Raw genomic sequence first — 23,443 nt, 5'->3', positions numbered from 1 at the left:
ATATCAAGCACACACTTTATCTAATAAACTTACATCTTTCATTCTTTATACAGATTCGAGCGCGGTGGTTTGTCAGAGATCAGCTGTGATTATTTGGCAACAGCGCTGAATTTCAACCCTTCCCATCTGAGAGTGCTTGACCTGAGTCACAACAAGCTGCAGGATTCAGGAGTGAAGCATCTGTGTGGTTTTCTGGAGAGTCCAGGATGTAGACTTGAAACTCTGGGGTCAGTCACCATGTTTTAGTTGTACTGAGATGAATATGATGTGAAAGTTGTACTGACGCTAAACTGCAGACATAAGGCTGATATTATACTGACCCACACTGATCTTCATGGTAAAGTCTCTTTTCTTCTTCTCTGGCTTAGTCCAATGACTGAAGCAGAACAGTCAATGGACCTGCTTAATGTTCGCTCCATGACAAACAAATCATTTATTCTAAATGATCTCAGTTCAGTTCAGTTTAGTTCATTTTTATTTCAAACGTGCATTCACAATCATTACAAAATATCATTACATTCTTTTGTTTGAAAAGGAGTAGGCGGAAGTATACACTTATTTGTCCCTACCCACTCAAATTTTACCTCTCATTGATTTAATTTTCTTTTAGCCTTAAATTAAACAAACAACATATAAAGTAAAAGTAAAGCCAAGGCAAAACACGAGTCTCTAGATTCTATGTGTATGACTGAGACGTGCAACAAAATAAGGATTATTTCCACTTGAATGAAATCTGCCTGGCTGGCTGCACCGTCATTGGAACTCCACATCTCTTGGGATGTGGTGGAGGACTTGCTGCTGTTTATCGGGACAGATTCACATGCAGGCTTATGAACTCCTTTTTAATCATTTGAGTCACAGATGATGTAGGTCGGTTCTCAGAAAACCTTTAATTGTATATTAAACTATCAACCTCCTGGACCTGCCGGGGTGTTTCTAACTGAATTTAATGACCTTCTGACATCCATCATTAAATTGGAGAAGGTTGTAATAATGGAAAACCTTAAACCTTCATATTGATCATCCTTCCTGTAACACTGCTGCTGAGCTCATCGCTGTCACTGAGTCTTTTAACTTGAGGCAGCATGTTTCTGGCCCCACACATACAAAAGGGCCACATACTGGATCTTGTTTTCTCCCTGGGTTTAAATATACATGATGTATGTGTGGAGTATGTCCATATGAGTGACCTACATGTTTTTTAATTTGTCATTTTACCTGCATCCTTCACCTCCTAAACTGATGATCCAAAGGTGGATTATAAACCAAGATGCTGCTGGAAGGTTCTCTGCCATGTTTGACCCTCACATGGCTCATAATGACATTGACTCACTTATTTTGTCTTTTAACAATCAGTGTAAATCTATCTTAGAGACAGTGGTGCCTCTGAAACAAAGTGTTCTCCATTCTTCAAATTTCTGTCCCTGCATAAATGAAAATATTCAAAATTTTAGGAGATGTTGTCGCAAATTAGAACATTTATGGAAGGCTTCCAAGCTTGAGATTCATATATCTATATATCTCAAAGAATCAATTTTCTCACTTAACAAAATGATATAAAATTCCAGAACTGAATATTTTGCAAATCTAATAGCTTCAAAAAAGAACAATCCTAAAGTATTTTTTGATACAATTAAGAATATTGACTCGCCAAATATTCCTCATGTACCAATTTATACTTAATCTGATTGTAATTAATTTTTGAACTATTCTGTAAATAAGGTCGCTGCCATCAGGTCTAATATTTCTCCATCATCCACTCAGTATCACACTGACACTTTGCTTACTTCTGATACCTGGTCCTCTTTTGCTCCTGTTACCTTACAGGACATCAGTGCTCTGCTTGGTCATATGAAACTGACTTTAAGCCACCTTGATGTACTTCCCCCATCGTTTTTCATTAGTGTGTTTGACTCTATTGGCCCCTGTATTCTGGAAATGATGATTAATACTTCTCTTTGTACTGGCTCAGTTCTCAGGTTTTTTAAACAAGCTATTTTTGAACCAATATTAAAGAAACCAAATTTGGATCCCTGTCTTTCGAACAGTGACATGCCAATATCAAAATTCGCGTTTGTGTCAAAGATCTTAGAAAAATGGTACCACCACAATTTAACAACTTTTTGGAGATACACAATGTTATGCACATTTTCTAGTCTGGTTTCCACAAATTGCACTCCACTGAAGCTGCTTTACTTAGTGTTTAGAGACATTTTGATGGCAGCAGACTCTGCAGAGTACACCGTTCTTGTTATACTGGATCTGACTCTGCTTTTGATAATGTTGATCGCAGCATCACCAAACAACTGGTTCACAACTGTTTTTAGTCATCTAAGAAACATTTCTAAACTCAGACTGCTGATGTGATGAGATGATTGTTCATACTTTTATTTCTTCTAGTTTGGATTATTGTAATGGTCTCTTTACTTGTTTAAACAAATCAGCTCTGTGTCACCTTCAGACTGTACAGAATGCTGCGGTAAGACTTTTAACATTATATTATTATTTTATTTATATTTCTAGTTATATTTCCAGCTTCCTCCCGTGAAGCACTTGCTAAATTTTATCTGTGAAAAGTGCTATATAAATAAATTTTACTTACTTACTTACTTTACTTACCTAGTAATGTTCATATTTCAAACAGTGATACTCAATGTATGGCTCGCGGTCCACACGCAGCCCTCCTCCGGGTGCCCAGTGGCCTTCCGACCTTTTCTAATTCAGAGAGAGGGGAACCTAATTAACTGTGTACTGTTCTTCCTCACAGTTCTAAGTATTAGACACAAGAATGAATAATCCACAACAGACTCTCTTTAGCAGGTCAAAGTACACGGCACACAGCAATCTGTGAAACAGAAACAGTTTGGAGCAGGAATTATTGCACATTTACAAACTGACACTGCTGCACGGCATGCTGGGTAATGCTGAAGAAAAGAAAACAGAGACGGAGGATGAAGAAAAGAGGCGGAGATGAAGCAGAAGTTTAGCTCCAGAGAGGAGCTGTGTCTGCTGTTTTGAAGTTTCTGTGTGGGCGAGGCTCAGGCAGCTCCACCCACACAGTGACAGTGAAGCAGGTGAAGAGTAATAAATAAAGACTTTAACAGCAGACAGGATTTCATAAGCTGATGTACAAACATGTAGAATGATGGTGGCAGGTACAGAAAAAGGGTCATAAAGACTGAAGGGTGCCTCTGTCCTTTGCATATTCCATATTTTATACTGAGAGTTTCCAGAAGAGCAAACATCAAACATGTCATCAAACATGTGGCATGTCAGACTGACATCATTTCTACAGAGAACAGTGTGAGCTCTCAGCAGGTCACTTCAATCAGAAGGACAAACAGTTACGCAGGAATGATTAAACCCACTAACATATATCCTCGTGTTCCTGTTGTTCTACAGCATCATCATTAATGCTGCTCCACCACCATCACTGCAGCTGACCAATCAGCTTCTGTGACGTCATGTGACGCTCTATGACTCAGGGGAAAAGACTGGAGAAATGCTAAATGGCTAACCTGAAGCTAACCTGAGAAAAAGTCAAAGGAGTGATGATTCCTAGAAAGTGTGTGTGTTCAGTGTGAGATGAGTTTGGTAGTACTGTGTGTGCACAGATGGACTCCCCAAGAGATCTCCTTTATGAACAAACTGTGAAGCTTTGTCCAAAAGTGGAAAACATTTCAGAGAATATCTCAGAGAATATCTCTGAAGCAGAAGCTAAACATAATAATAGAAGAAAAGCAAAAATAATGATCACAATCCTGCTCTGACCCATCATTTAAACATCACTATCAGACAGTAAAGCCTTCCTAAGACTGCTCACCTCTCAGACTTAGTTAAAGATGCTTGTGCTGTCCACAGATCAGCTGACAAGGTCTGTCTCCATGATCGGCTTTGTTTCTTGGAGATAAAGACTGAGCCCTTTAGAGCTACATTTCATTTTTTTTTTCATGAACAGAAGGCGATCATCAGTAATGCCTTCTTTAAAATACTCTTGTTAGAAATTAATGCCCTTAAAGTGAAAAATTCAGAGTTTTTTCTCTTGTTGGTGTTCGCTCTCTCTGCGGTAGAGTATCATTTCCTGTTCCTGAGAATCACTTCCTGTTCCTGCTCAAACACAGTGGTGTTTCTGAGTAGCTTATCTCCTTAGCAATTTAATTACAAACTTTTAGATACATTCTTTTTTCATAGTATAAACTTCACATGCTTCATCCGAAGCACACTCTCTGTGTACTCACTACCTATTTTATACCCAAAGTATTCACTCACAGTGTCTTTACTGTTTTGCTAGCTTAGCTTAGCTTGTAGCCAACTCACTAGCAGTGTGGCCTCTTCACCTGTCCCTCCTGCACTTTCCTGCTCATTGTGTCAGATGTTTAGTTACTCCTCCGCCTCCTTTAGCAGTAGTGATACTTGGAACAAATGTAGCATATTTGCAGCTCTGGAGGCCAGGATTACTGAATTGGAGACTCGGCTTCGCACCCTTCATTCACCCGTAGCTAGCCAGGCCACTGTAGCTGGTGCAGCCAAAGATAGCGTAGGACCCGCTAGCTGTTCCCCAGCAAACCCAAAGCAACTGGGGAAAGAGGGCGGCTGGGTGTCTTAAACAGAAGCCCCAGGTACACCACCAACCTGTTCATGTGTCTAACCATTTTCCCCACTCAGCGACACACCGGCCGGGGGTCAAACTCGGGTAATTGGCGATTCTGTTCTCAGACGTGAAGCTAGAGACACCGGCAACCAAGTCAATTGTCTTCAGGGGCCAGACAAGGCGACATTGAGGGAAATTTAAAGCTGCTGGCTAAGGGTAAACGTAAATTCAGTAAAAACACGTCGGCAGTAATGACACCCGGTTACGCCAATCGGAGATCACTAAACTCAATATTGAATCAGTGTGTAACTTTGCCAAAACAATGTCAGACTGTAGTTTTCTCTGGTCCCCTCCCCTACTGTGTCAGCTCCGAAACAGACAAAAAACAAACTAAAAACCAGCAATAAAGAACTTAAACATAAAAAATCACAAAGAAAGAACAATACAGTATCCACACATGAACCAAAGAGTAAAACAGTGAAATGTGGATTATTAAATATTAGGTCTCTCTCCCCCAAGTCTCTGTTAATATATGACTTAATAATTTATCAATAAATCGATTTACTTTGCCTTACAGAAACCTGGTTGCAGCAGGATGATTATGTTAGTTTAAATGAATCAACACCCCCGAGTCATTCTAACTACCAGAAATCTTGAAGCACAGGCCGAGGGGGTGGTGTGACAGCAATTTTTCACACCAGACTATTAATCAACCAAAGACCAAGAAAGACTTTTAATTCATTTGAAAGCCTGATGCTTAGCCCTTTCCTCCCCAGCTGTAAAACTCAGAAACCAGTCTTACTTGTTATCACCTGGGCCTTACATAGAGTTTCTGTCTGATTTCTCAGACTTGTAATCTGATTTAGTGCTCAGCTCAGATAAAATAATTATTGTGGGTAATTTTAACATTCATGTAGATGCTAAAAATGACAGCCTCAACATGGCATTTAATCTGTTATTTGACTCAATCGGCTTCTCTCAAAATGTAAAAGAACCCACCCACCACGTTAATCACACTCTAGATCTTCTTTTAACATATGGCATAGAAACTGTACAGTTAACAGTGTTTCCTGAAAACCCTCTCCTGTCTGATTATTTCCTGATAACATTTACATTTACAGTAATTGATTACACAGCAGTGGGGAGTAGACTTTATCACAGTAGATGTCTTTCTGAAAGCGCTTTAACTAAGTTTAAGAATATAATCCACCCACTGTTATCATCCTCAGTGCCCTGTACCAACATAGAGCAGAGCAGCTACCTGAACACTACTCCAACAGAGGTCGATCATCTGGTTAATAATTTTACCTCCTCAGTACGTACGACTCTGGATACTGTAGCTCCTGTGAAAACTAAGGCCTCAAATCCGAAGTACCTGACTCCGTGGTATAATTCTCAAACACACAGCCTAAAGGAGATAACTCGTAAGCTGGAGAGGAAATGGCTTGTCACAAATTTAGAAGATCATCATTTAGCCCGGAGAAATAGTTTGTTGCTTTATAAGAAAGCCCTCCGCAAAGCCAGAACATCTTACAATTTATCACTGATTGAAGAAAATAAGAACAACCCCGGGTTTCTCTTCAGCGCTGTAGTCAGGCTGACAAAAATTCACTGTTGAGCCAACCATTCCTTTAGCGTTAACTAGTAATGAATTCTTGAACTTCTTCAGAAATAAAATTTTTATCGTTAGAGAAAAAATTACCAATAATCATCTCACAGATGTAATATTATCTACAGCTGCCTTTAGTACCTTTGATATTAATTTAGACTCTTTTTCTCCAATTGATCTTTCTGAGTTAACTTCAATAATTACTTCCTCCAAACCATCAACGTGTCTTTTAGACCCCATTCCCACAAACCTGCTCAAAGAAGTCCTGCCATTAATTAATGCTTCAATCTTAAATATGATCAACCTAACTCTAATAATCGGCTATGTACCACAGGCCTTCAAGGTGGCTGTAGTTAAACCTTTACTTAAAAAGCCATCCCTAGACCCAGCTGTCTTAGCTAATTATAGGCCAATCTCCAAGCTTCCTTTCATATCAAAAATCGTTGAAAGTGTAGTTGTCAAACAGGTAACAGATCATCTGCAGAGGAATGGCTTATTTGAAGAGTTTCATTCAGGTTTCAGAGCTCATCACAGCACAGAAACAGCTTTAGTTAAGGTTACAAATGATCTTCTTATGGCCTCTGACAGTGGACTCATCTCTGTGCTTGTCCTGCTAGACCTCAGTGCAGCGTTCGATGCTGTTGACCATAATATTCTATTAGCGCAATTAGAGCACTCTGTAGGTATTACAGGAACTGCGCTGCAGTGGTTTGTATCATATCTATCTAATAGAATCCAATTTGTGAGTCCCTTCCAGTTCCGGGTCGCTGCTTGTGCAGTCGACCGGCCAGTGAGCTGAGCAGTTTTGCGTTCTTTTCCTAACTTTAATGCTCTTTTTGTTGTTGTTTTTCGCCGTCTACTCAGTTATATTTGTATTCTTTTCCTTTTCCTCATTTTTGTGATTTTTCGGACTTGTTTTCGACACTCGATATGACCCCAAGGCTCACCTACACCAGGGACTCCCTCATCCAGCTGCGGCCGCAGTTGCAGCCTGGCCTCCGGCTTTTCCTCTCCGCTTCCACGGACTACTTTCCCAAGGAAATACTCAGTGGACACGGAAATCGAAAAACTCACAATAACAAGGTAACTAGGAGGGGATTAAAGAAGAGTGGGGTGAGAGCCAGACTCAAGAGGGAGACACACAAACAACGTGGTTGAAATCACGAACAGTGATTTCAACCACTGTTCCCCTGACAAGTCGCTTAAAGGATACCAACAGTATGTTACATGCAGCACGCGTCAGGGGAAGACTCTGGATAAATGCTATGGCTCTGTACCAGATGCATTTAAAGCCCTCCCCCTCCCCCCTCTCGGCTCAGCAGACCACCACACAATCCTGCTGGCCCCTGCTTACACCCCAGTGATCAAGAGGATTAAAAACGCCACCAAAAACATCAAGCAGTGGACAGCGGAAAGTACCCTCACCCTACAAGGATATTTCGAAGCCACTGACTGGGACAGCCTTCTTTGTCCCTCTGATGACATCGACGAACAAGTCAACATGGTGACATCATACATCTCCTTCTGTGTTGACAACATTATCCCCTCAAAAACAGTCTCCATCTACCCAACAACAAACCCTGGATCACCAAGGAGGTCAAGGAAATCCTGAATAAAAAAAAGAGGATTTTCTTCACCGGCTCTGCACTGGACAAAAAGGGGGTCAACAGGGAGGTCAAGAGGGCCATAAAAACTGCTAAACTGGAGTATAAAAACACAGTTGAATAAAAATTCACCACAGGGGACCTCCGCTCAGCCTAGCAGGGCCTCAAAACCATGGCCTCTGTGAATACTGTGGTCACCACCCCCAGAACCATCCAGGTGGAGGGCAGCAACCCCTCCTCCCTCCCTGACGACTTAACGCTTTCTACACCAGGTTTGAGACGAACAATATCACCCAGCTTGAGGAGTCCAGATCCTCACTCAAACCTGGCAGCTCTGCACTCACCTTCAGGACTGAGGACATGGTGAGAGCCCTCAGGAGGACCAGGGAGAGGAGCTCACCCGGCCTGGACAACATCAGCTGTCGAGTTCTGAGGCACTGTGCAGGGCAACTAGGAAGTGTGTTCCGGACTCTATTTCAACACTTAACCCTTGTATGGTGTTCGGGTCTGTGAGACCCATGCCATTTAGAGGCCGTTGCCCCTTTAGGCAGTATATACCATCAAAACCTGCAAAATATGGTATAAAGATATTTACACTTGATTATAACTGATTTTATTTTTTTTATAACATTTTATAAAAAAAAAAAACGAGAAGCACATTAATTCATAAATGTGATCGAACAAAGGTAAAGGGAAAGAATTAACCATGTTTGCTGTTCACATGGCTCGTAATTGGGATGAAGTAAACATCTGTTGAGTAATTTAACATAAAATTGTTTGATAGTGTTAATTGGAAAGCCAAAACTCTAGCGGGTCCACCAGACCCATGAACACTGGCTGAGTAACAAAAATACGAACACCACACAAGGGTTAATTGACAGTCACACCGTCCCCCAGCTGTGGAAACACTCCACAGTCATTTCCATCCCCACAAGAAACAACCCAAAGTCTCTGGATGATCCTTGTCCTGTGGCTCTCATCTCCCTGGTGATGAAGGCCATGGAGAAGATCATAATACAGCACATCGTAACAGCAACTGACTCCCTGATGGACCCACTTCAGTTTGTTTACTGTGCACACAGAGGTGTCGATGATTCAAAAATCTTCATCTTGGACTCCTTCCACAAACATCTGGAACTCCCTGACTCCTCTGCCAGACTTCTGTTTGCTGATTTCTCATCAGCGTTCATCACTCTGCAGCCTCATATCCTGGCCACTAAACTTTCCTACCGATTTCACCTGGATTATCAGCTAAGCCTGTGGATATTGGACTTTTTGACCAACAGGACTCAGAAAGTTCGGGTCAACAACTCTCTCTCCGGTCTCCGTTTCACCTCCACTGGCTCCCCCCAGACGTGTGTGCTCTCCCCCATGCTCTTCATCCTCTACACCGATGACTGCAGATCCACACAGCCCAACTGTCAATTGGTGAAATATGCTGACGACACAGTTCTCCTGTCACTGCTGTCAGCCCCCTCACAACAACACGGGCCCGCTCTTCAGGAGTTTGTAGAGTGGTGTGACAGCTCCAAACTTGATTTGAACGTGAGCAAAACCAAAGAGATGGTGGTGACCTTCTTCAGTAGGCAGAGGGATCTGGCTGCTTCAGTCACCACCACCATCCATGGGAAGCCAGTGGAGGTAGTTGAGGAGTACAAATACCTGGAAACCATCTTTGAAAACATCCTGAAATTCTCTTCCAAAACTGAGGAGATTCTCAGGAGGTCCCACCAATGGCTATACCTCCTTAGGAAACTCAACTCCTTTGGAGTCAGCACAGCCATCATGATGACTTTTTACTATGCCTTCCTGGAAAGCGTCATAACCTTCTCCATTACCTGCTGGTTCCACTCAGACTGCAGCACACTGCATCAGTGTGCTCTAAAATCATTGGCCTGCCTGTCAGAACTCTGGCACAGGTTTTCAGCCAACAGGCCCTTAGACAGGCAGCCAAAATCATCAATGACCCCTCTCACATTCTTCACCCCGCATTTCAATGGCTCCCCTCTGGGCGATACCTTGGCTGCATTTCCTGCAGGACTGAGAGGAGGAGAGCCACCTTTGTCCCCAAAGCCACCCTGCTTTTTAACTCCAGCCAATAAGACCATTTTCCACACCCATGAACATAAACTACACTCTTTTTATACTGCCGACACTTTACTCACTTACAGTTATTTATTCATCTTTCAGTCAGTTTAACCCTTGTATGGTGTTCGGGTCTGTGAGACCCATGCCATTTAGAGGCCGTTGCCCCTTTAGGCAGTATATACCATCAAAACCTGCAAAATATGGTATAAAGATATTTACACTTGATTATAACTGATTTTATTTTTTTTATAACATTTTATAAAAAAAAAACGAGAAGCACATTAATTCATAAATGTGATCGAACAAAGGTAAAGGGAAAGAATTAACCATGTTTGCTGTTCACATGGCTCGTAATTGGGATGAAGTACACATCTGTTGAGTAATTTAACATAAAATTGTTTGATAGTGTTAATTGGAAAGCCAAAACTCTAGCGGGTCCACCAGACCCATGAACACTGGCTGAGTAACAAAAATACGAACACCACACAAGGGTTAATTTCAAAACTGTGTAATTTGTGTAAATACTGTATATACTGTGTATTTATTATCTCACTCTTATTGCCTGTGTATGCCCTGTCCTTATCTTCAACATCATGCTGCTCTGTTGTATGTTAATTGCCCCTTGGGGATAAATAAAGTCTTTCTTACTCTGATGTAAATGGAGAGTCCTCTTCACACACTAAGGTCAATTATGGTGTTCCACCGGGTTCAGTGCTAGGACCAATTCTGTTTACATTATACATGCTTCCCTTAGGCAGCATCATTAGAAGACATAGTGTACATTTTCACTGCTATGCAGATGACACCCAACTCTATCTGTCCATGAAGCCAGATTACACACACCAATTAGTTAAACTGCAGGAATGTCTTAAAGACATAAAGACCTGGATGGCCGCTAACTTTCTGCTCCTTAATTCAGATAAAACTGAGGTTCTTTTCCTCTGCCCTGAAAATCTTAGAAATATGGTATCGAACCAGATTCTTACTGTGGATGGCATTACCTTGGCCTCCAGTAACACTGTGAGGAACCTTGGAATAATTTTTGACCAGGATATGTCCTTCAATGAACATATTAAACAAATGTTTTGGACTGTTTTCTTCCATTTGCGCAACATCCCTAAAATTAGAAATATCCTGTCTCAGAGTGATGCTGAAAAACTAGTTGATGCATTTATTACTTCTAGGCTGGACTACTGTAATTCATTATTATCAGGATGTCCTAAAAACTCCCTGAAAGGCCTTCAGTTAATCCAAAATGCGGCAGCAAGAGTCCTGACAGGGACTCGAAAGAGTGAGAATATTTCTCCAGTATTGGCTTCCCTTCATTGGCTTCCTGTTAAATCCAGAATTAAATTCAAAATCCTGCTCCCTTACAAGTTCTTAAATAATCAGGCCCCATCTTATCTTAATGACCTTCTAGTACTATATCAAACTATTAGAGCACTTCACTCTCGCACTGCAGGCTTACTTGTTGTTCCTAGAGTATTTAAAAGTAGAATGCGAGGGAGAGCCTTCAGTTTTCAGGCCCTTCTCCAGCTTCCAGTTTGGATTTGAGAGACAGACACTATCTCTACTTTTAAGATTAGGCTTCAAACTTTCCTTTTTGCTAAAGCATATAGTTAGGGCTGGATCAGGTGACCCTGAATCCTCCCTTAGTTATGCTGCAATGGCAGCCCGTTCTCACTCCCGGGGCGTAGCATACTGACGGGGGAATCTCTGTCTCTCTTCCACAGCATGTCTTTTTCTTGTTTTTCTTCTCTCACCCAACCGGTTGCAGCAGATGGCCCCGCCCCTCCCTGAGCCTGGTTCTGCTGGAGGTTTCTTCCCGTTAAAAAGGAGTTTTTCCTTCCCACTGTCGCTGGGTGCTTGCTCATAGGGGGTCATATGATATTTGGGTTTTTCTTTTTATCTATTATTGTACAATCTACTGTACAATATAAAGCGCCTTGAGGTGACTGTTGTTGTGATTTGGCGCTATATACATAAAACTGAATTGAATTGAATTGAATTGAATTGTTGTTTTTGTTTGAAGCTGCTTCCTGTTGGCTGTTTGGAGTTTCCATTTTCTAAACTTCTACATTCTGAACCTTCTTCAGCTCTGGACAGATTATGAAACACTGAATGATTTCAAACACTCACTTTGTCTAATAAACTTAAATCTTTCATTCTTTATACAGATTGTGGAGCTGTGGTTTGTCAAAGATCGGCTGTGATTATCTGGCAGCAGCGCTGACGTCCAACCCCTCCCATCTGAGAGAGCTAGACCTGAGATGGAACAACCTGAAGGGTTCACGAGTGAAGCATCTGTGTGGTTTTCTGGAGAATCCAGCATGTGGACTTGAAACTCTGAGGTCAGTCACCATGTTTTAGTTGTCATATGATGTGAAAGTTGTGCTGACACTAAACTACAGACATAAGGCTGATATTATACTGATCCACACTGAGGATCTTCACGGTAAAATCTGTTTTCTTCTTCTTCTCTGGCTTGGCATAGTACATCATTTATTAGTTGTATTTTAACATTGCTGTCTGCAGGGTTGATGACAAGACTTTTAAATCTTCCAGAGACAAAACCTGTGAGTACTGAGAATATGTGTCACATTCATCAGTATTTCATCTATACTATATCACATTAAAGCTAATTTTTGCTTATCTCATTCTGTAAAAATCTTACAAGTATGTTTGTTTTTGAGGATCTGTTGTTTAGGTACTGATTGTGGTCAAATATTTTAATACTTTTTAAATTCTTTTTAGTGAGTGAGAAAGTTGCAGCTGAAGAAGATGGTGGGTACTTAAAGAAGAAAAAGAAATCCCTCACAAACAGTTTGTATTTGATCGCAAAACCACTAATAAATTAATATGGTAAACACCACCAGTTAGAGTTCAGGGAATCCTGAATTATTCGATGTTTGCCTCATCAGGTGACTCTGAGGTTAGTGTGAATCCAGACTCATTAGACAAACAGCTTGATTTGTCTAAGGATGACACAGAGCTCATTAAGGTGAGAGAAAAGTACGTGGATCTGATTATTGTGTTATGGAACAAAAAAGGTGCCTTCAGCCCAGAAACTGTGTCAGGTGTGTTACAGCTGTTAAATATCCCAATTCTTTGATCTTTGGGCTGAAAGGAGAACAACACTCGGTGTATAAAAATGCTCAAGCAACAATCTCTTTATTCCATATTCCATACAACACAGATCTTGAAGTGTCTGACCGTTTCTCACATTCTTATAGCTTCAGCCCCCCTCCAAAGTCATAAAACTTAAACATCCACATTCTTTCTCTCTCAGAGAGCCTACGTTATGACCTTGGCTTCCTGTGCAGTATGTTCTGTTCTTTCTAATCAGACAAATAAAGCCATGATTCACTGTAAACAGTATTCTCTTTATAAATCAGCAGTATAAAGTACCATAAAACAATATCATTCATTCACAATAAATCAGCAGTCTAATGTAATAAAAATCAGTCTAATAAATCTAATAGTTGTCACCTTCTTCTAAGTCAGGAGTATAATGCAACCTAAAACTACATGATTTCACAATCTTTAATTAGAGGTATAACGTGGCATAAGATAGTATAATAATCTCACACAGCATAGGGCAGATTAGTCAGGCCACACAACCAATCAGGTTTAAGATTCAGTGTCATACGCCATTCTGCATCATTTGATTTTGAAATTATTTTTTAATTATACAATCAGTGTGTTACTCGTAGTTTTGAAAGTATGTAGAGAACTCCTGAGGTGTACTCTGTGTAGTTTCTTCACTGCTTACTTGTTTATTGGTGCTTAAAACAGCTGATGTTGTTCCTATCTGAATTCCAGCCTCCATCAAGTTTCACCCCTGGAGTACAAATTGAATCTACACAAATCTCCTACAGGTGCTTCTAGTTTCACAGTAGGCTGATAACACGTATGTAATGATGTGAAATGACACGTGTGATACAGGTGGAGGCGATCAGACCTCAGCTCATACAGGCTGGTAGGAGTGCTTCAGCTCTTCTGTATCCTACAGGTTCAGGTGTCCTCGTCCAGGTGTGTTTCAGTGTACTCTGACCAGGCTGGTGTTTGTTATGGCTCAGGAGGCGGAGTTGTTGTACAGGACTGTCCAGTGGGATGAGAGCCTCCTTCAACCAGCTGGAAAAACACCTGCAGGGCCGCTGTTCAACATCACATGCTCTGAGGATGCAGTCCGTCAGCTCCACCTGCCACACTGTGAAACAAAGGAGGGTGAGCACCATGCTGTGATGATGCTCGGGAAACATCTGTTACTGTGTGGTGCTTAGTTAAGATGAATTGTTCAGCTTCATACAAATAACCATTTAATAACCATTTATCTATAACAAAAAAAGGATGGAATTGAACTTGTCTTTTGGAGGAGATGTAATTCTCAGGTATGGTGAGAAGAAAATCTGTACTCTCAGAATCAAAAGCTCTTTGCTTTCACAGCGCTGCGTGTTGATGGCCTGTTGTCTGTTGCCCACATCTCTGATGATGGGATGAGCATCTTGGAGCCGCTGGAGATCACTACCACCCATGTGGTTGTGAAAGTCCCTCACCTTTCTGCCTTTGGGCTCATCTAGGATGTCTTTAAGCGGTTCCTGAACATAAATGGGCAAGTTCTGCTCTTCTTCCGACCTCTGGAGACAGGACCTCAAAGAATCAACATGTTTCTGCTGCAGGAAAATATTCCTTTGCCAGAGGTAAACAGTTTCAACATCTTCACTCTGTGGTCCTCTAAGAATCCAAATGATTTCTCAGCAGCTTTCTGATTATTAACTAAAGTTATGTACAGGTTTACTGGTCACTCCTCCCTGATTACCTGAGACACAGGGTCAGGTTCCAGTTAACTTTTCTGTATCCACATTCACCTTCGCACACCTCAGATCTGCTGACCAATCACTGCTCTTCATTATTCACTCCCAGTAACAATCCTGAGCTGTAGACATTGGATGTTTGTGACTCATAATGTCAGATCTGACACTTCACTGGTAAAAATAAAATGCTGGAGCTTTTTTTCTCTGTGCAAAGCTGTTTTATCTCCAGAATTATTGTTTTTGATTCATTTACTGACACTTGATGGTCTACACCTGATGTGTTTAAATGAGCTCTACAGGTGAATGACTTATCAACGTTACCAGCATAATAATCTGTTCTGTCACTGAAGGTGGCTGCCCAACAAGAAGATGATGCTGAATACATCCAAACCCCTGCTGACTGTCTTTTCAAGTTCCAGCAAAGGTACAGTGTCCACTGTGAACCTGAGAGCCTGATAATACAGCCAGAGGTAAGTCAGCAGTTACAAACTAAATGCTGCTAAAATGAAATGAAAGTCCTGGATAACCCACTGATCATGAAAATGGCATCTTTCTGTTGTTTTTTTTTTTTTAGCAAACACAATTTCGCTCAAAGTTTGGCCCAAATTACCATCCAACATTTCAAGTTTTCCTAAATACAAATCCACAGATTGTGACTCTGATAGTCAAAGACCAAGAGGGAACAGAAACCTGGAAATCATCTGTTTACCTGCCAGGTAAGGTTCCTGCCAAATCCAGAAGAGAAATTACCCTGCAAACTTCTGCTACAAGGTTATTTTATTAAAGTTCAAGTGAAATCATATTTAAGTCTCTTTTCATCTGCACTTGTCCCTTATCTATCTTTTTTCCTTCAGCACCAAGAACAGAAACCTTGTTGAGGAATTTCCCAGCTGAGGCCCAAGTCCCAGCAGATGAGAGGCTTTTCACAATTCGCTCACGGTTTATTGACAGTGTTTCTGAGTCTATTTTAAACAAACTTCTGGATAAACTCCTCCAGCAGCGTGTTATCAATGATCAGGAGATGGAATCATTCAGGTCAAAGCAGAGCAGAGCAGATAAAGCACGAGACATGATTGACACGGTGCGACGAAAAGGAAGTGAAGCCAGCTCACTTCTGATCGCTGCTATCTGTGAGGAGGATCAATGCCTTTCCACAGAGCTGAACTTAATGTGACTTATAATGAAAATAATAATAATAATAAATTTTATTTATAGGTGCCTTTAAGACCCTCAAAGTCACCTTACAATAGTACAGTAGCAACATTACAATATAATCAAACATAGCAAAATAAAATTTAGACATAAGGTACAAAAAAAAGCATGAAAGTATAATAGCAAGTATAAAAGCTAAGCAATGTAAAACCAGACTAAGACGGAATCATGGTGAAGGATATGGAATTCTGAATAGATGGGTTTTGGGATGTGATTTAAAAGTGGTGAGAGAGTTTGTAGTCCAGAGATCTGGTGGAAGTGCATTCCAAAATCTTGGGGCACAACAACTAAAGGCTCTGAGTCCCATGTTAGGCAGGCGAGTAGGTGGAAAAGACTGAAGGGAGGCTGAAGAAGTACGGAGTGTACGAGGGGATGAGTACATATTGCGAAGATCACATAGATATGGAGGAGCGAAGTCATGAAGCACTTTGAAAATAAGAAACAGGATCTTGAAATTAAGACGGAGGTGAATTGGAAGTCAATGGAGCTGTTAAGGAACAGGTGTTATATGTTTAGTGGACAAGAAGAGGGCAATTGTTGATGAAGATTCTCAATCTGTAATTCTGGATACAATATAAGCACCTGTATTTTACACTGCAATTTATGGAGAGATTTATGAGGTAGACCAGGGGTCGGCAACCTGCGGCTCCGGAGCCGTATGCAGCTCTTTTGTCCTTATACTGCGGCTCCGGGTGGTTTGGGAAAATAAATTAGAAGTATTTAGCTGAAGTGTATTTTATTTATGTTAGTGCTTTTTTAACTTGTAGTTCTAAATTGGAAGATTATTGTGATTTTGAAATATAAAAATACAATTATATTTTATTATTTCATCGCTCACAATAAGCGTCACACGCGCGGAAGCCGGTGTACCCGCCGAAACGCCGTGCATTTATCGAGACTTTCGACCCCAGATAGGCCAATAATGAATCTGGATCCACATTATGTCAGCAGCTGTTCTCCACCGTGAACTATGCCTCACAGATGACAGCTTACAGTCCTGCGTAAAGATGAAAGCCCCGATTTGCAGACGCTGTGCGCCGAGGTTCGGGACCAGAAGTCTCATTGTAAACATATCACGGCAGACCCGACGATGTTTACATGGACATGCTTTTCAGCATCTCTTTTTTGACCACTTTTCACACACGGTTGCTGTACGCATACAGCTGGTTGTAGTTTTTCAGCTCACAGCCCGACATATACCAACAACAGCAGAGAGTACAGACTTTAAGGCGGCGAGGCGTGATTGCGGGTGCCGCTCAGGTGCGTCCGATTCCCATGCAGCAGCACTGCAGACCACACCCCGCCACACACATTAACCAGGTAAAATACATATTTAGGCAGAATTTTGCAAATATCTATTTTTTTAGCGGCATAGTGCTTTTTTTTTCAATTACTTTTTAATTGGAAAAAAACTGTTGTGAGGGTGGTTTTTGTTTGCTACATGGATCATTTTAGTTCAGCTGGGTGTCTTTCCTTTTGTTATATTTCTTTAAGAGTTCAAAATGCATTAATTGCATAAATAAAATGTAATTTCCCCTGTAGCACTTCATGGATTTCATAAGCAACACACCTTAGTTGCTCTGTGGATTCTTTTAAAAAGCAGTTAAAAACTTTTCTGTTCAAACAAGCCTTTTGTTGATCTACGTATTTTATATTCTTTACATTATTTACATTTGATCTTTTACACTGTGTATAATGTCTATTGATTGTATTGTTTATTTGAATCTTTGTGTACAGCGCTTTGTGACTGCCTGTCTGTGAAAAGCACTTAATAAATAAACTTTACTTACTTACTTTAGTTGTTTACACAAAGCACAAAGGTAAAAAAACAATATATACAGTGTTATCTTCATTTTAGATTTCAAAAAGTATTTGCGGCTCCCAGTGTTTTCTTTTGCATGGAAACCGGGTCCAAATGGCTCTTTCGGTGTTAAAGGTTGCAGACCCCTGAGGTAGACCATAAAAAAGAGAATTACCGTGATCTAAACGAGATGTGACAAGAGGATTGACAAGAATGGCGGTACTGTTGTCAAGGTTAATGGGAAATGTGGACTCAGTCGCGGAGCTCTGGATGAAATGCAGACAGTGGGCTTATTTAGGGTGCTCAAGAAACAGTCTCAAAAATGAAAAGAAGTGCAGTTATCCAAACAGTGATCTCCTCCCAATTCTCAGTGGTGGTGCAGGTGAGTCTCCCAGTGGTAATCCAAGTGTGCTTCTTCTCTTCGAGTGAAAATCCAAGCGAGTTTCTTCTCTCTGACCCTCCGCTCCATACTCTTTCTCCTAGAAAGGCAAGTGACAACAACAAGTGAGAAAGCTAGCTAGCCTGAGCCATGTCACTGATAACAAGCACACTGTACTACCGCGCTTCAAGTAACAATCCAGCGTCGGCTGCCGTCAGGACACACCGTTAAATACCTCAGCCAAAAGCAGAGGAAGATTAGTGGCAGCTGGGTGGAAGATTAGGCACAGGTGTGTCAGCTGCTGAGCGGAGGCACTTCCGGGTCAGGGGTCGCCATGCACTCACTCTCCCGGAAGTGCGGACTCCCAACCATAGCCGGACCCAGAGGGCAGGGAAAGAAAGCGGGAGAGAGACACACACACAAAAACACACCACAAGCAGGTCGTCCAGGGAGGACTGTTTGACTGTGACAACTGTATGGAGTGAGTGAAGGACAAAGGTGGTTAATATTGCAAAGATGGAAATAGGAAGACTGAGTGATATTATTTATATGTGCTGTGAAGGAAAGAGTGCTATCGAAGATGACACCGAAACTCTTAATCCAAGGGGAGGGTGTGACAACAGAGTTATCAGTGGATAATGAAAGACATCTGGTTGGAACTTTAGTAAGTTTTGATTTGGTGAATATTAAAATAAATTCAGTTTTATTGCCATTAAGTTTAAGAAAGTTGTGAGTAATGGGTGGGAGAGTAGCTGTGGGTTTGGAAGATAATTAAGCTGGGTGTCATCTGCATAGCAGCGAAGCTGGATGTTATATTTCCTGAAAATATTATCTAGCGGTAGGAGATAGATAACAAAAAGTAAAGGACACAGGACAGCACCTTGGGGTACATCGGAATTAGCTGGAGTAGATAGTGATCTGTGAGTAACTGGAAGTCCTGGATAACCCACTCGTCATGAAAATGGCACCTTTCTGTAGTTTTATTTAGCAAACACAATTTCGCTCAAAGTTTGGCCCAAATTACAGGAGAGAGAGGAGTGAAAGTTTAACAAGATTAGTGGGCAGTGGATCAAGTTTACACGATGATGACCTTGACTTAGTAATTATGGAAGATTACTGTAGGAAGTTCAAATTTGGATAGAGAGGATGACAGTTGAATAGTAGAAAAAAATGCAGGTATGACATTTGACCATATCACAAGAAGAGGGCAATTGTTGATGAAGATTCTCAATCTTGGTATTAAAAAAAAATCCATAAATTTGTTACAGACTGCAGTAGAGTGTGTATGTATGGGAAAGGTATCTGGAGGTTTAAGAATATTGTGTAATGTAGAAAACAAACTATGAGTGTTTCCTTCAGCGAATTCAATAATAAAAGTGTAGTAAGCAGATTTAGCTTGACAAATAGCTTCTTTATAATGTTATATATAACTGAGATACATGTCCTTATGAATAGTAAGTCCTGTTTTCCTGAAGACACGTTCCAGATAGCGTCCAATAGCTTTAAGTCGGCGAAGTTCAGATGAATACCAGGGGGCAGAGTGAGAGAAGGAAACAGTTAGACTTTTCTGGGGAGCCAAGGTACCTAAGAGGTTGATAAGTCCGTTGTTATAGTGAGATACCAGGTCGTCTATGGAAGCTGAGGCAGCTGAGGCAGCTGAGCTAGGAAAATTATTAATGCCACTGGAAAGCGCTGACAGATCAATGCCCTTAATATTTCTAAAAATAATTGAGTGGTTTCATGTATTTTTCTAAAGTGTGAGTCTAACACAAAATAAAACTAATTTATGGTCTGAAGAAGGCATGCCCAGTACAGCACAGTTCTTTGGGGTGACACCAGTACAGCAAACAAGATCCAAAATATGTCCTTTGGAGTGTGTGGGGACATCCATATATTGGTGAAAGCTAAAATTGTCCAGACAGGATATAAAATCTCTTGTGGATGAATTTGATGTGCTGTCCATGTGGATGTTAAAATCTCTCACTAGTAGCATATTTGGAGGTAAGAGTAGAATTTCATTATGAAAGACAGAAAAATCAGTTAAAGCATCAGAGTTGGGTTTAGGTGGATGGTAAACAACAACTAAAATTTTTGGAATTGGTCCATTAATTTGTATCATCATGGATTCAAATGAGGAGTAGGCAGGAGCAGAAAGACAAGATACCTTATACCTGCTGTCGTGTAGGATCACAAGGCCACCCCCACGTCCCGACACACGGGGTTGGCAGGTATAAACAAATCCAGGTGGAGTGGTCAGATTGAGTTCACCAAAATCATTTGGATGCTGCCAGGTCTCCATCAGGCATAGAAAGTAAAGTTTATTATCATTAACAAGATCATAGACAAGAGGTCCCTTGCTGGAGAGCAATTGGACATTTAGCAGTCCAACGGAGACGGGATAGTCGCCACTAGCTTTGCAAGCCGATCTGGTAAGGCTAGCGAGCACACTACGGTCAGCAGTCCATCCACCAGGCTTCCTAGTGGAGCAGCGATGAGATGACCACAGGGATGGTATCAGGTTCCTGCTGTCGATCCTGTAATTCCATCTGGATCGGCGGTGGACATACTTTCGACGCAGGGGCCCTGTCCAGGTGCAACAGTAAAGCTGGCAGAAGGGCCGAGAGGTGTTGGATGCATAGATAGAGTAGTTCTGATGCCGTGTACCTCAGAGTGGAGGAGACAGACCAGAGTATGGACTGCAGAACAAACCCAGCGAGAAGAGCCCGGAAGAACAGGACCTTAGCAGTCATGATGTTATAAAGTCCAGAATCCAGCTGTCCGAAAACAGCCCAGCAGCTAACAGCTGAAGCTGACAGCTGATACTAAATGCTGACAGTAAATATGTCCAAAAGCCAGCCAAACAGGTAAGGCAGAGAAACAGATACCTGGCACACAATATAGGTTCAGGGAATAAAACAAATTTGTATACTAAGCAAAAGTATAGAAAGTATATAGCGAGAGCAGCGGCAGCCAAAAAGTGCCAGCATTCACTCCCTCCCATTCAATCTAAAGAGTCTGTCGAGCCGTGACCATGAATGTCAAAGACCACTGACAGTGTCATTATTGTGATCTTCAGGTGCTTCGTGTGCTAGCTTCTGCTTTGAGCAGCACATTGTGCTTCTGTCTGTATAAATAAAGTTTTGCTGCTTGCTTTCTTATGATGGCGTTTGAATTCAAGTTTTTAAACAGTTTGAGCTTTCTGTTCGTCTGATTTAGGTTACGTCCACACGTACACGGGTATTTTTGAAAACTGAGATTTTCCGTTTTTGTTTTTAAAAAAATCCCATCCACATGTGCAGTTCTGAAAAAATATCTCCGTCCATAGGTAAACGCTAAAAGCGAAATGTTGGCCAATCAGAAGTCTAGAAGCCTGGGAGGGAAAGACTAAACAGGGTTTTGTATCCTCACAAAACCTTAAGTACTTCCGAAAAGTTTTTGTTTTCCTGGAAAGGCAGATGATTTTGTGTTAATTTTCAAGTGCCTTCAACATTTCAAATGTTAATAACTAAAGACAGTATTTTGATTGGTGTAGACTCAGAACTTAGGAATGAACAAAATGCATACAGCATACATAAATTTAAATGTTTAAAAAAAGTAAATTTATTCAAAACCGATGTTGGGATTTGGGTTGTGAGAGTGGCTGTGTTGAATGTAGAAGCCATGTCCGAAGTTCACCCTGATGCCTCTGTCTTTGTAAATGGAGGGACAGTAATTGCGTGTGTATATGTAAGTGTGTTAAAACTGCAGATAGTCCAATTAACAGCAACAATATTTTGTCTCTCTCCGCCATTGTAGAAATAATCTCATGTAAACAATAACGTGGCGCACAGTGTCACGTCAAAAAAGACACCTTTTCCAGGGTGGAGTTTTCGAAACTCTCCACCCTGGCAGGAGTTTTTAAAAATCTCCGTTTTCAGTGATTGAAAACGCCATTTACTTGTGGGCTAAAGGTGTAAACGCACAGACAAATTTGCATTTTCAAAAATACCTGGGTATTACTTTGAAATTATTTTTTGCTACCTGTCCTGTATTATCATTCAATGGATGGCACACAGAAGGATGATTAAATGACTTAATTATTGTCCTCATTATTGGGTCAAACCTATAGCTTTAAATCAAACCTTCAGCATCCCTTGATTCTCAAATGAATTAACAAAAAATAATTATATATAACTAGAAAATGCATTTTCTGAAGAAAATGCAGTGTGAATGTTGATAGCTGAATGTTTTGAGCTGAAATGGAATAATTGCTGAATGTTAAGTTAAAAATCTTGAATGAGCTTAAATAGGCTGAATCATTCACCTGAAGGCTAAAGTGTAGAACTGTTGAAAACTAAAGTTCACATAGAAGACGTTTCAAAGTTGGAAAGTAGCTGAACATCCTTAAAATGTAAAAAAACTGAGTAATGACAAAAGAACCTTTAGAATCACAAAACATCTGAATGAATATTAAAAGTTTATATTCCTTTAACCACAAAATTACTGAAATGTGGGACAATCTATTACAGACAGGTAAATGCTTTAAGTTTTAATCTTCCAGTCAGAAAAGATGATTCTAAAAGTCATCAACTGACTCCAAATGCCCAGATCTGAGCCACCTGTCTGCTGAAGAGAAATCCACCAATCGAACGGAAGCCTGAATTTCATGAGCCAATCAGAATGCTCAATCCAGTTGGCCATGACTAACTACTGACATACTATTACTCAGGGGCAAAACCCTGCCAAATCTGCCTTGATGCACCTGTTAAAACTTGCTTCTAAATCCAAGACCCTAAATCCTATCAAAATCTTGTTCAAACCTTGAGGATCCCACGGACTTGTTCTACAGAACAGTGTGTTCTTTATGTTCCTGCTGTCAAAAATGTGGCCACAGGAGCAATTTAAAAAGTGGGGTCTTTCCTGCTCTTGAGACAAACTCCTGACTAAAATTACAATGTGTCTCTATGGGTCAGTTAGAAGGTACTCCCTTCACTTGGATCCACACAGTTCAAAAAGTTTACATCTCTGAGCCTTGAAAGACACACTGTTGGAAAGAGAACAATGATGTCTATGTTTTGAGGGTAAAATGATGGCGGTGGAGCAAACACTGTGCACACAGCAGCAGTTGAAACAGAAGTTTTTAAGATTAATCTTGGCAGAGTGACAGAGCTCATTAAGCAGGCAGGTGTGAGCCTGGTTGCTATAGCGACTCCAGCCAGTGGCACCACTCACACACAGACACAGACATGCGCCTCTCTTCTGCTGCTTTAAATAAACAGAAAAGTGACCCCGAAACAAACGCTTCCCAAGAAAAAACAATAACTTATATTGACAAAATTCTTTCACCTTGAGCGCCAGCAATGTCC

General features: G+C 40.9%; 2 protein-coding genes across 2 annotated transcripts in view; both read left to right on the top strand.

Moving 5' to 3' along the window:
- Positions 1-23,443, top strand: part of LOC109199848 (uncharacterized) — an 827,125-nt gene that overhangs the window by 216,853 nt on the left and 586,829 nt on the right. The gene's annotated exons all lie outside the window — the stretch shown is intronic.
- LOC102081456 (uncharacterized) lies at positions 14,466-16,928 on the top strand. The gene is made up of 4 exons (XM_025898758.1): positions 14,466-14,592; positions 15,057-15,176; positions 15,281-15,422; positions 15,561-16,928. The coding sequence occupies exons 1-4, from the start codon at positions 14,557-14,559 to the stop codon at positions 15,878-15,880; spliced, it is 618 nt and encodes a 205-aa protein (XP_025754543.1). The 5' UTR covers positions 14,466-14,556; the 3' UTR covers positions 15,881-16,928.

This window comes from Oreochromis niloticus, linkage group LG15, assembly GCF_001858045.2.
Source record: "Oreochromis niloticus isolate F11D_XX linkage group LG15, O_niloticus_UMD_NMBU, whole genome shotgun sequence".
Taxonomy (NCBI): domain Eukaryota; kingdom Metazoa; phylum Chordata; class Actinopteri; order Cichliformes; family Cichlidae; genus Oreochromis; species Oreochromis niloticus.
The sequence above is the reverse complement of the archived record's forward strand: the minus strand, read 5'-3'. Positions and strand labels throughout refer to the sequence as shown.

Excerpts from the sequence above, each read along its gene's own strand:
- LOC102081456 (XM_025898758.1), top strand. The coding sequence starts at position 14,557 with ATGTTTCTGCTGCAGGAAAATATTCCTTTGCCAGAG. Across the intron at positions 14,593-15,056 it reads AAAATATTCCTTTGCCAGAG|GTGGCTGCCCAACAAGAAGA; the intron begins GTAAACAGTTTC and ends CTGTCACTGAAG. Across the intron at positions 15,177-15,280 it reads GCCTGATAATACAGCCAGAG|CAAACACAATTTCGCTCAAA; the intron begins GTAAGTCAGCAG and ends TTTTTTTTTTAG.